Here is a 13289-nt window from a genome sequence, read left to right on the forward strand (position 1 = left end):
ACTGTTGTAATACATTTCACAGTCATTTTGCTTTTTCTGTATTTCCTGGGTTTTGTTGGTAACAGATTAATTTTGCGTGTGAGAGCTTAACTTTTATTTTGATATGTTAATGAAATAATTGTTTCTGGGATTTTAAAAAATTCATTCTGTAGGATTGTCTAAGTAAACTATTATGTCATATATGAAATCAATAATTTTGTTTCCTCTTTACCTATGTTCATTCCCTCAATTTCTTTTTACCTTGTTACCATAGCTAACATTTCTAGAACTGTATCAAATTACATTGGTGACAGTGTACATCCTTGCTTTACCCCTGATATTTTTGGAAAGATCCCTGAGAGCCTTTGTCCACTACAGATAATGTCAGATAGGTATCATTTACCAGAGTCAGGAAAATTCCATTTGTTCCTTTGCTTTTCCTTTCTCTGGGTTAAGTATTAGAACCATACTTTTCTACCAAACTCCTTCTTAGAGAATAACTTCTTTCCCAATTTTTGCAAATAGTTCTAGTAGAATTAATTGTTCTTAGACTATTTGATAGAATTCACTTGTATGTAAATCCACATAAGCTTGGATTTTGTTTTCTTAGTTTTTTACTTTGAGAGTTCCTTTGTTGCTCGTTCAGTTGTTTTTTTTCTTCTGAATTCTTCATTCATTATTCTTTTAATTTTTCTCAAAAGATATTTTCTATTTTTTCTAAATTTTTTAAAGTTACCAATTTTCTTGGCAGATTTGGAAACAAAGTAAAGTTTTATGAATTTTTTTATTATTTTGGAAATTTTCTTCTCTTTTTAAAACTAAATTAGATCATGAGTTGTTTATTAGGGTTTTTTCCCCTTTCACAAACCAAGTCTTAGTTTTATTTATCAATTCCATGGGTATATATTTTTTGTTTTCAGTTGTGTTTCTCTATTGATTTTCAGAATTTCTATTTCTGTGTTTATTAAGTATTGTAGCTTTTAGGATTTGTTTTGTTTTTTAGTTGCATGCTCAATTCATTGATCTGTTCTAAGTTTGAATTCTTCAAGTGTCTTTATAATAAAAGACAGGTGTTTCATTGTGTTGTGATTGATAAGGATATATTTAATACTTGTGCTTTTCTGAATTTGTATATAAGGTTTTGTGCCTGAGATCATAGTCAGTTTTTGCAAAAACGCCATGAACAGTAGAGAAATAGGCATTCTCTTTTGAATTGCCCTCATGAAAAAAGAATTTAAAAGAAGGAAAAAACTAAGCAGGACTAATGAAAATGAGCCTAATACTATATGCCGTATTTCGCACTCATAGTCCCCAACCTATGAAAAGAAGGGAAGAAAAAGCATATTTTTTTCATCTCTTCTTCAGAGTTAGTTGTAGTTATAATTGTGAAATATGTAAGGGGTAGGGGCAAAAAAGGTAATATTGTCATTTCCATTTATATAGTTGTAGTGTCTTCAACAAGCATTTATTAACCATCTACTATTTTCAAGCCACTATGCTAGGGGGTTCAGTGGCAAAAATCAAACAATTCTTGTGCACAGGGAGTTTAAATTTCTCTTCTCTTTCCTAGAGGTTCCTTCTGTCGTTTTCTTAGCACCTTCCTAATTGAAAGCCCTCTTCTTCCTTCTTCCATTCAAAAGTTTGGACTTTATGTCACAATCTCCCCTGACCCTTTCTGGTTGGCTTCAACTTTTCAGTAAGCAAGGAAGACACATTTTAATTTCTGGCATGTGAGAATGAAAAAGATTATTATGGAAACACTGTATTAACTCAACTTTGTCTCTTGGAATCCCTGACTTATTTGAAGACCCAACTCAAGCAGTATCCTCTGCAGGAAACCCTTCCTTCATCGTTCCCCAGCTAGAGCCTAAGGCTACCTCCCATCTAATCTGTATTGATCTCGTATGAAATGAATTTCCCCCTTTAGAATATTTGTATCCTAAACACTTAGCACAGTATCCCAAACTTACAATGTATATAATAAATTCTTTGGATCAGTTGATCTTATTACTACTGGGATACCACTTTGCATAGATTGTCCATCTGCTCTCACAGAACTTAAGAGTCTATTTGGGGTGCTTTAGTGGATAAAAGCATTGGATCTGGAGTCAGGAAGACTTGAGTTCAAATTTTTGACTTGAAACATATAGATATGTGACCATGGGCAAGTCACTTAACCTCTGCTTGCCTTAGCTTACTCACCTGCAAAATGGGGCTCACAATGGCACCTAACTCACAAGGTTGCTGTAAGAATCAAATGATATAATATTTGTGAAGTGGTTAGCGCAATGCCTATCACATAGTAGATGCTTATAAATGCTTGTTTCCCTTCCCCCTAGATGAGGCAATACCCAAAAACAGCCTAAGAGCAATGTTCATAAATGAATAGGTGCTAAAATGAATGAAAAACATGCAACTGAAAATTACATTGTCAGAACTATGAAGGAACTTTGGAGGTCATCTTGTCCAATTCCCTTATTTTACAGATGAGGAAATGAGACCCAGTGAAAAGAAGCAGCTTGCCCAAGGTCACAAAGATAGTAAGTGACAAAACCAGGACTGGGTGCCCAATCTCCTGACTCCCAAGCCGATATAATTTCCCCTCTGCTGCCACTGCTTCTGTAAATGTTGTAGAAGCTCAGAAAAGGGAAAAGGTGAAGATGAATTGAACAGTTCCATGAAGTAGGCAGGATAATATTATTAATAAAAGTATTAATCACTAACACTCATAGAGTGCCTGCTCTGTGCCAGACACTCTGCTAAGCGCTTTTACAATTATTGTTTCCTCCAGTTGTCAAGAAACTGAGGCAGACAGAAGTTAAGTGACTTGCCTAGAGTTACACAGCTGGTAAATGTCTGAGGCTGGATTTGAACTCTGGTTTAAATAAAGGATGAGGAAAGAACAGGAGTAGCAAGAATCCGTATCACTAGTATGACCCCCTCTATGGGCGTTACCATCCAAGATGGCACCCATTGAAGAAGAATCATCATAGTTCATCTGGTACTGGTGCCAGTGAATCCACTTTGAGCCGATGGTTTGCGTGTCTCTTGCTAGTCATTTCAGCACTCATGTTTATTGTTAATTGGAATCTCAGATCTGTCTTCCTGCTGTTTCCTAACCTTTTCTATTAGCATAGTTTCTCCAGGCTGCCACCACATTAGCAGTAAGGTCTATGAATAGCTAGTGTTGAGGAGGTGAGGTTGTCCTGAAAGAAGTGGGTTCAGGCAGAATAGTGTGGTAGAAAGAGCATTGAGTTAAAAGAGACTGGGTTTGAATCTTGGCTTTGAAAATGTACTTACTCTGTAGGACTTTGGATAATTAGTTGTTTTCCTTAAAAATGAGGAGGGGTGAACCAGATGATTTCCAAGTCTCCCTCAAACTCTACAGTCCTAAGATCTTGGGTGTGACAAAATGTCTTGTCAGGAATTTTGTTGTTTGAGAGCTTAAGGTTTCCTGAAGTTGGGTTGGACCTAGGGTCTTCCCAGATTTTGATGAAGATAAAAATGAAGAGGGGGAAGTTGAATTGAAAGTCATTTAAAAGATAGAAATTGCCTTTACAGTACAAGTTGGGGTGGGTACTTGAGTATCAGGAGGAATCTGGTGGCAGGAAGATTTGGGTTTCTTTCTAAGTTGTAATGGTACAGATGCCATATTGTATTGGAGAGAGAGGTATGGATTAGATTTGTGTATCCTTTTCACTGAAGCTGTAGGTACTGAGATATTTAGTTAGGTTCAAGCCTTCTTGGTGAGTTCAGTTAAATCAACTAATTAATTCCCTACTAAGTGCAAGGGTGCTAGGGAATGGTGAAAGCACCAAAAAAAGGTTTTTTCATAGAGGGTTTGTTTTTTTTTTTAAGTTTAGTGTTTTCTTTATTGTTTAGTGTTTTCTTAAAGTATTTTTTTCCTACTTCCTCTTCGTAGATACTGACAAAGGTCCAAAGCCCAGCAGCTACTTTGGAGACTTTCCCAGAGTTCAGTATCTGAGCATTGTGCAAGGGAATTGATGGCAGAGTCACCAGAGGAAGTAGATAGAGGGGAAAGCTTTGACCCTCTCTCTTCCAAAGATGAATTTAGGTCTGGAAGAGGGCTGGGGTAATTTTGATCTTATAAATCTGGGTACAGCTCCACCTATTTTTTTTCACGTCTCCTTTCTGGGCTTCTATGCTCCGTCATCTTCCCAAGCCGGAGCTAGGTTTATATGGTAGCTCTCGGGTGGAAGTAGTTTTCTAAAACAAGTACAGGAAGTCACTTAATTAGCTTGGGGAGGGGAGTAGGGGAAACTTAATTCTCTCAAAACAATCTCAGAAAATTAGAGTTTCCCTGATAGACAAGAAATGAATGCCCTTGCTCTCTCCCCAGAGTGAGGCTTATACAATCAACACTGAAACATCAATATCCCCTTCACAGTCCTTCCTTCCTTCTTTCCTTCCTCCAGCTTTTGGCTACTCTGCAAATTCAACAAGGCTTATATAATCCTTTCATCACCACAATGGTTTCCATAGAGACTGATTGTGATGTCATAAATGAGACTGTATCTTCTCCGCCTGTTGAAAAGTCAAAGCCAACCAAATGAGATTAGGGGAGGTTGTAACTCTGAGATATAAAGAATAATTTTGAACTTTGCTTTGGAAGGAAGGGGAGGGCTTTCAGTTTGTGACGGTGCCAAGGAAAGGAGGAACTTCCAGAGAGCAGAAGGAACTCCTCAAGGACAGGGGCTCTTTCATTTTTGCCTTTACATTCTCGACACCCGAGCACAGTGGCTTGCATATAGTAGGTGCTTAATAAATACTTGTCAAGGATACAGTGACAACAACATAAGTGACAACAACAGAAACCAACTCATGAATATGTGTGATTGTGATGACCAAGATTGACCCCAAAGAAGAGGTGAAAAAATGCACTTTCCTCCCTTCTTTGCAGGGGAGTGGGTAGTGATGGGTGGAATATTACATATACTATCAGACCCATTTAATGAGTTGCCTGGTTCCATTAAACTTTTTTTTCCCTTGACTTTCTGGGTAGGAAAGGGGTTAACATAGAAATAGAATGTTTAAAAAAATAGGTCAATAAAAATTAATTGAATTAAGTTCAAAAAGGAAGAGGAAGTATACCAATGTAGAACACTAGAAGGGAAATTGACAGTAGAAGTAAGGTTTAAGAGAAAAATGAAATGCACAACCAGGAAAATGGAATGCACAGACCATGGAACTGTATCCAGACTAATTATTAGAGTTCATTGGTACAAGTGATTCAATACTTACCCCAAAGAAAGAATGAATAATTTTGTAGTTTCATTCAATAAATCATAGAATTGGACAGGTGTCCCAAAAGTCTTTCACTTTTCCTCCAGCCCTCAGTTTGCCAAGTCCTACAAGGTCTTTCCCCATAGCATTGTTTTTGCATTTCCACTCACTCCACCACCATCCTACTTCAGGCCCCTTTCTTTTTGTCTACACTAACCTAACCAATTGTTTTACCATCATGTCCAACTCTTCATGATACCATTTGGGGTTTTCTTGGCAGAGATTCTGGAGTGGTTTACCATTTCCTTCACCACCTCATTTTACAAATGAGGAGACTAAGGCAGACAGGGTGAAGTGACTCACCCAAGGTCACACAATTAAGAAATGTCTGAGGCCAGAGTTGAACTCAGGAAGATGAGTCTTCCTAACTCTAGACCTGGAGCTTTATGCACTGTGCCACCTAGCTGCTTTAATAATTAGTAGCCTCCTAATTAATCGTCTGGTCCCCATATTCTTCTGTATCAGGTCCAGCCTTTAAAAAAAATTTATTGTGAACCTAACCAACACAAACATGTTAATATATGCAAAGTAAGAAAATCAAAGGAGATGAGAAACTGAATTTTTCCATAATCCTTTAAAGAACTTTTTGTACCTACATTCAATTTAACATGGCAGCCAGCAAAATTGTTCTATTTCTTTCCCTTTCTGAACTTGATTTTGTATTCTTCAGTGCAGTTTCTATTTTTTGTGATACCATGTTTTTGCCTCAGGATTTTAATTTTTATTAAGTCTTTGTTACTCTGACCTTAACACACATCAACAAAGATTTCAAAATACAAAGAACAGAAAAGGAGAATTGTATATGAAACTATCACTCTTCACCGCTTGGAGCTTGATTTTCTTTTTTTCAATTTTATAATAAATTCGACACCCTGGTTTCAGTACTGCCCTTCTTGGCTTTCTCTCCTTCTGTTCTTTTATGTGGATTTTTAAAAATGTTTCATTGATGATTTTTTTCCCTTTTAAAAAAAAAGCAGTCAAACAAAATGTATATATGCATTGGACAGATCTAAAAATATGTCTCCCTTTGCAATTTAAAAATGTTTTCTTGGTACTTTTTTTCCTTCATATTTATCACTACCCAGTAACTCACTCCTCACTCTTTAAATATAATCCCTCCCTTGTAACATCTTTCACACAGCTTACTAAAATTAACTTTTTGTTGCATGAGTCTGGTCATCTTACTCCTTTATTAAAATGCCACTTGAAAAGTCCTCCACACTCTTCCCTCCAACCTGTCTTTCTAGCCTTATTTCATATTATTAGCTCCCTTCATAATCTCTGGGTTCCCATCAAAATGGCATAATAGCCTTTCCCCAGTCTCAACAAGCCATCTCCTGTGTATTTGCATAGGACATCACCCATAGCAGGAATCTTATCTTCCCTTCCAGACTCAACTTAAGTATGCCTTCCTCTTTTGGCTACTTTGCTAGTAATCAGAAGTGAAAGCCAGTTTTCTTTTGTTCCTGTTACATTCTATTTTGCATGCTACATACTTATATACATGTTATATCCCTCTTCCCGATAGAGGTCAAGTTCCTTGAAGTCAGAATGTATGGTTATTCATTTCTGTGTACCCTAGTACCAAATCCAGTGCTTTGCACGTGAAAAATGCTTAATGGAAGTCTGAATTGGATTGCAATACCAGTGATTAGATTGTAAGGTCCTTTCAAACGTAAACTGTGTTTTATTTCTCTGTATAACTCTCCCTGCACCTAGTAAGGTATATCTGAGCATAGTAGATCCTTGACAAATGTTTATTGAGGGAATTGAACTATTAATGTTTCCTCCTTTTCTTTTTTCCTTTCCCTTTTTTCACAGTTCATCCATCTCAGGAGCCTGGCTGGTTAGAGGGAACTCTGAATGGGAAGACAGGATTAATCCCTCAGAACTACGTTGAGTTTCTCTAACTTTGGACACCCGAGCAGTACTGCTGAATGTTACATGGTATCCATGACAACTGCTGATCGGGGTGCAATAGATCATTGCTCTCAGCCGCGGAGAAATGCAAGACGACGGACTCTTTCTCCTCTCTGTCAAAATGAATGTTTCTGTGAATCCTAGTGTCCCTGTCTCTATCATCATCTCAGCTGATGCACAGCAATGCTTTAAGTGGTGGAATCAGGAGGACAGCTGGGTTCTGACACGTTGGTAGAAGGCTTTCAACATGGCCCTTTTCTCATGAACGTTCCAAGCAGAGAAGACTCATTCTTATTCTAGAGAGATCTGAGCACAGAACTCCAGGATGGGGGAGTAGGCAATAAGTTGTTTCAGAAACCCAGGAGGTAGAGGAAGGACACTGACCAGAAGAGGGGTCTCTCTCTGACAGTGGAGTGGGCTTCTGCTTTTGTTTACAGTGAGCTCTTTCTTCATTCCGTGAGACTCACTCTGCTCACAGACAAGCTGCTGTCTGTCTGATCTTGGGGTGGGAAGGGGTTAAGGCATTGTTTACATGATTTCAAACCACTCACCATTTCTGTAGCAGCTGTTTGCCCATCCTCAGCAGAACTCAGTCCAATCTTCTCACAGGAGGGAACACACACCCCCTCCAGCAAAGGCCTAGCTATGTCTTCAACTGAGGGCTGTGATCACCTGGTAACTATGGCAACCTGGCCTGCTGCAAAAACAAACAAAAAGAGAAAACATAATCTCTAAAACACATATTTTTTTTTTCCCTCTTTCGCTCTTTTCCTTCACCCTCTGGCATTGGTATCTTTTCCTAATGGTTTTAAAGGACTACTTCACAGTAGAACAAGAAACTGGAATGGTATCCTTGGGGGTAGGCATGACAGCAGCTGGGAATTGGCCCATTTTGGGATGAGTATGAGCAGTACCAGTGTATATTTGGAGCAAACCTCATAGCATTTTTGAGATTAGATTGCGGCTAGGCAAAACATTTGTGCTGGATTCAACTGGCATTTCCTCTCTGGAGGACACGATGCTGCTCCTGAAAGATGTCTTATTTCCATTGTCTTCCTGCCCATCACCCGTCCTGGGCTTAATCAGAACTATACCCTCTTCCCCTCCCCTCAGACTCTTGCTTATCAAACTTGCCTGACAGAGTCTTAAGCTCCCATGTTTAGGGAATGGGTCTAGTTCAGCTCCCCATTCTTCTCTTGGTGGTTTTCAAGGATATCCTGTTCTTACCATGTAGCCAAAGATGCCACATCTATTCTCTGCCATTAGTATAAAGCATCCACATGAGTGTTAGATTATTCCTGTGGCAGATTGTTATTCTAAAGGAGACACCACCACCACCACCACCACCCCCAGAAAAAGGTAGCGGGAAAAGAGGTGGTTACTTGAGAATGATACTCTCTTGTCAAGGAAGGGTGAGCACTTGGAGGATCTTTGTGGGTAGAGATTGTCTTCTGAGATTTACTCACAAGAAAGGGACCAGAGTGGGACTGTTTTCTTGTTCAAATTGGAGGGTTAAGGGTAGAAAGCTTTACAACTTCCTTTGAACCGTGTTTCATTGGCTGAAACACTCCAAAAAGAAAAATGCTGAGCTGCCTGACAGCCCTTTTGGAACGGACGTGTTTGTACCAGGGAGAATTGTCCTCTCCCCACCTGACCTTGAGTCCTACAACTCCTGTGAAATTAACTTCGAAGAAAGAAATGAAACTTGAGTTGGTGAATTACTGTATCTTACTTTTTTATTGAAGAAATGAACTTGTAAATAGAGAAATTTGAATACTCTATGGTAAAGTTTTATATTTGATATTTTAAGATGAGCTATAGTGAGTGAGCTACTTGACCCATGTAAAGCTTGTGTAGAGAAGAGAAAAAAAGAGAAGAAAGAGAAGGGAAGGATGATCAGGAGATTTCAGCCAGTATAGCCCTGACAAAATCTGAATTAGCCCCAACTGCCCTTGTTTGACTGGCAGAAATTGCTTCTGCTCACTTTCCTTGATCCAGAAATATTAGCTAATTCTTTCCCAGGCTTTGTGTTGGAGTAAGAGGAAAGGAGGAGTTTAAGTAAATAAAAACTCCCACTGAGGGATTGATTGGCTTGTAGAACAGTGAGGTAGGAGAGGCAGAAGTATATTTCTTTGGCTAGTAGGCATGGGGAAAGAACAAGGGATTTTTAGTTGGTATTCTCTTGGGGGTAGTGCATGGTGTTTAGCAGATATGGAGGAAATGTGACAGCATCTGAATCTTTATCCCTTACCTTCCCCCCACATCTTCTAAGACTCACTGGTTCTGGAATATCTGCAAAAGATTAAAATCTAGGCCCTCTTCCCTACTTCCTGTACCAGGATCCTATACACCTTTCTTCTAAGCTGTCAAAACAAGAGGTGAGTGAGTGATGGCAACGAGCATACCCTTCCTTTTATCCTCATTGGCATGGAAGGTTCTGGCCTCATCAATGGCATTAATGTTATCAGGGCCAGGTGTTTCATTTTCATCCCCAGTTAATGGGAGTTTCCCCTTATCATTTTGTCTCAAGATGCAAAACAAATATTTTTTAGTAACCCAGGCAAGGGCTACCAAGAATACTGCTGTACAATAAACAGGACAAGAATTCTGCATGGGCAGAAAGACAGGGTTCAAAGGGCTTGTTGGCATTAACCCAAGGAGACAGGCTCCATGTAGATAGGGCAGAGTGTATTTCTTGGGAGAATGAAAGAAGAAGAGGGGAAGGATCCTCCCAAAGTAGGGGCAGTCACTTCTCAAGGATAAACAATTTCCAATCTTGTCTTGTGTCCTTTTTGTTCTTGTTTTTTTAATAGAGCCAAACCAAGGTTTTGTTTTGTTTTGGTTTTTACTACATTTGGTATGTTTAAATAGCAATGTACCTAGTCAGAGCTAAGTGTATATGGGCTCTGGGCACTGACCAAATTGTGATGGGCCCCGGCTAGAGAAAGTTTCCACTTTTACCCTCCTGTGATCCAAAGCATTTTCCCTTGGAAGCTTATTCTTCAGTCCACAGCAGGGAGTCTCGTTTTGGCGCCCAAGGGAAGTAGAGCTGCTGCCCTTGGGATTTTTCAGGCTTACCCCCTTCCCTTCCTAGGCTCCTCTAGGTCAGTGACAGATGGCTCTATGTTTTCTGCTTTTCTAGGCAGCCTGTCTTCATGCCTGTTAGCCCCAGACCAGGTAAAAAAAACCACCACTCTGAATAGGAGCCAGGGAGAAGAAAGGTATTTTTCTTTTAACGTTGGTCTTTAATATTTCCATTCTTGATTTTCCCCCAATTCTCCATCTTTTAGCTTGACTAGAAATGTGTTGGGGAGGATCGGATGGTGGCCTGGATAGAGAATCTGGTTATTGGTGAATATTTACCCGAGCTCACCTGGAACCTGATTGACCCTTTGTTTTGGTCAAGGTGATGAAGACCTTCTAGATGGCTACAAGGACCTGAAGAATGGGCCAGCTGGCACACCTCCCAGCATCGAGGAGGTCATCAGTCCTCTTAGCTATTTTTCCAGATCTCCAGAGATAGTAGTTATACAGCCCTCCTTTTGGTCTCCCAGCCTTATGTTTATCACCTCTTCGGTGAAAGTGTTCCTCTTTATCTCTGACCAAATTCTCATTTCAGCGTTAGTCTACTTTTTGCTTGGTGTTTTATGGACGCTGAAAACAAATGACACATTTGTGGGCGATAATGACCTTGTTAAAGGTCAGTTGGGACATTTGCCTACAACTTTACTTGTAACAGTGTCCAGGGAGAAAAGAACTTTTAATACCTCTCTAAATCATAGATTTTGTAACAATAAAAATACAATCCTCCCTGATTAGTAGAGCTTCAGGTGACTTAGAAGTTCATTACCTTTAGGCATTTTCCTTTTTGGGGGCCCCTACTTCCTAAAGGTAGTCTTGATCACCGAATGCTATGAATTGTCCATTGGATAGTTGTATATAAATTTGCATTGGGAAGGTCATTTCCTCCTACAGTTATACAGTTTAACATGGGCCTACATATGTCTGAAAAACAACTACATTATGGCTAGAAAAGCAGCTAGTATTAAAATTTGATGCCCGATTTTTTTAATTATTACCAATATATTCCACTTTAGGGAATTAACCATTTATCTCTGGCTAATTTTCCTATAATCAGTTACTTTGACAATCTGGCCTCGAACTCCCCAGTAAAGTCAGAAGCTACTGGGCAATTCACACTCTGTGCTGGTGTCTAAAAAATTCACAATACTCTGAGATGTATTTGACAGCCATACAGATCCTTCAGCCATTCTGATCTACTTGTAGAATAAGATTATACCAGTAGCAGTGAAATGAACCTTACTCTTACAGGCTACCTGTGATAAGACTCCAAAGGGTTATAATTAGCATCTTCCTTTTATACCTACAGTTTTCATTTAAATAGCTTCCAAATATGGGGTGAAAGGGCACTTAGAAAATCCAAATGCCTCAAGAGCAAGCGGTGAAAAGAGTAGGCACTAACACTACTTCTAGAGAGTCTCCTTGAGAGATGAAAGGACTAACATCTCTCCATAGGTCTGAACATGAAAATGCACAACCAGATGGGGAATAGGACGTGATAACTTTGGAAGGAAGCTGAGCCAGGCCCTAGAATATTGTGCAGTGCCCATGTGATGATTTTAGTATCATTCCCCCTAGTCAAAATTCTCCACAGTGTTCCCATTTGAGAACCAGATTATTAAAAATAGAGAAATCAGCAGAATGTCAGAGCATCTAGGCTACTCAGACTATGCCCTGGAAATGTTAAGAGATGGCACCTAGTGTTTCCATCTTGCTGTACAAAGACTACAGGCATCATCTTCAAGCATTTAAATGCCTGTCCTCATAGGCACATCACATCCAGGGTTAATTCTATACCTGTGAAATGGAAAAATCTGAAAATTCAATATGTATATGTATGAGTATGTGTTTGTGTATGTGTGTACAGAACATATATTTACATATATAGCTACCTAAGCAGACCCACAGAAGCCTGCAGTCACTGAGCCATTGTAGAGTTAAAGATTCAGGGGTTAGGAAATAGGTTAGAGAGACAAGTTACTGACTACAAAATGATCAAAGGTGTAAATTAAGTGCCATTTTAAAACTTTGTTCATATTTATAAGATGTTTACTATCTACAGCCATGTCTTTTATTAACTTAATCAAAATTATGTTGAAAAATCATAATTGATTGTGGTAACTGGCTCTCAGCTACCATGTTCAGAAGCATTCTCAAAGATGTCAATATTTCAGGAAAGAAAGATTATATGCATGTTTAAATTGTTCTTTAGGCTATACAGTGCTGTGACGTAATAAATATTAATAAAGTACTTAAAAATGGCACCTTAATGTTAAAAAAAAAATTTATACTATATACGTAATGCACTATCTTAAACTTCAACTCAGTATTTGGTATTGACTGGTGCGTAGAATCCAATACCGTAATTACAAAGTAATTTGTGGTTAGAGTGCAATTCACCCCTCACACAAACCCTAGTTATTAGTAAAACAGATTATCTGTTTTGTTTTGCCACGTGCGAGCTTTTTTTTTTTTTGTTAATGTGCTATTGCTTTATTCAACTGCAACTGTGGAGATCAAGCAATTTCTGTCTGTGTGGCCTTTGAGACTTTCTTATATTTGGTCAGTTTGTGTGACAATCCCTGTGAAAGGAGTGGAAGTTTGATTTCAAATTAAATGACTTTTCCATTGGATGGCATGTCTGTTTCTTTGGACTTGGATCAGTTTTAATATTTATATACCTCCTAATCAATATAGAAAAGGGCACTATATTTATCCTAAACTTTTTGAGCAATTTCAGTCCTTTCTGAGCAATCTGACTTTGATTTGAAGTTCCCTATAGACATCCAGAGTTGGAAGGAACCTCAGAGGTCACCGGATCCAATCCCCTCATTTTACTGCTAATACCACTAAAACTAATGAAAATAATAATAATGAACATTTATATGGTGCTTTTAGGTATGGAGAGTAATTTTATGTTCATTATATCACTTGGTTCCCACTTGAGGCCCAGAGGGTTTAAGAGACTCCCATAGTCGTATAGCATGTAACAGTCTTAAGATTTC

At 38.7% G+C, this 13289-nt stretch overlaps 1 protein-coding gene across 4 annotated transcripts in view; it reads left to right on the forward strand.

The window, feature by feature from the left end:
• The window catches only part of ARHGAP26 (Rho GTPase activating protein 26), a 528529-nt gene extending 515612 nt beyond the window's left edge, over positions 1-12917 (forward strand). For 2 of the 4 annotated variants that reach the window (XR_011971925.1, XM_072630631.1), the window contains 2 exons: positions 2466-2519; positions 7105-12917. Coding sequence is in view for 2 of the 4 variants with exons in the window: in XM_072630631.1 (XP_072486732.1) it covers positions 2466-2519; positions 7105-7193 (143 nt within the window). In the remaining 2 variants the exon portion in view is untranslated. The remainder of the gene's footprint in view (positions 1-2465; positions 2520-7104) is intronic. The other 2 variants (XM_072630633.1, XM_072630632.1) reach the window with 1 other exon arrangement.
• Positions 12918-13289: the final 372 nt, after the last annotated feature.

The sequence above is a fragment of the Notamacropus eugenii genome, chromosome 1, assembly GCF_028372415.1.
Source record: "Notamacropus eugenii isolate mMacEug1 chromosome 1, mMacEug1.pri_v2, whole genome shotgun sequence".
Classification (NCBI taxonomy): Eukaryota; Metazoa; Chordata; class Mammalia; order Diprotodontia; family Macropodidae; genus Notamacropus; species Notamacropus eugenii.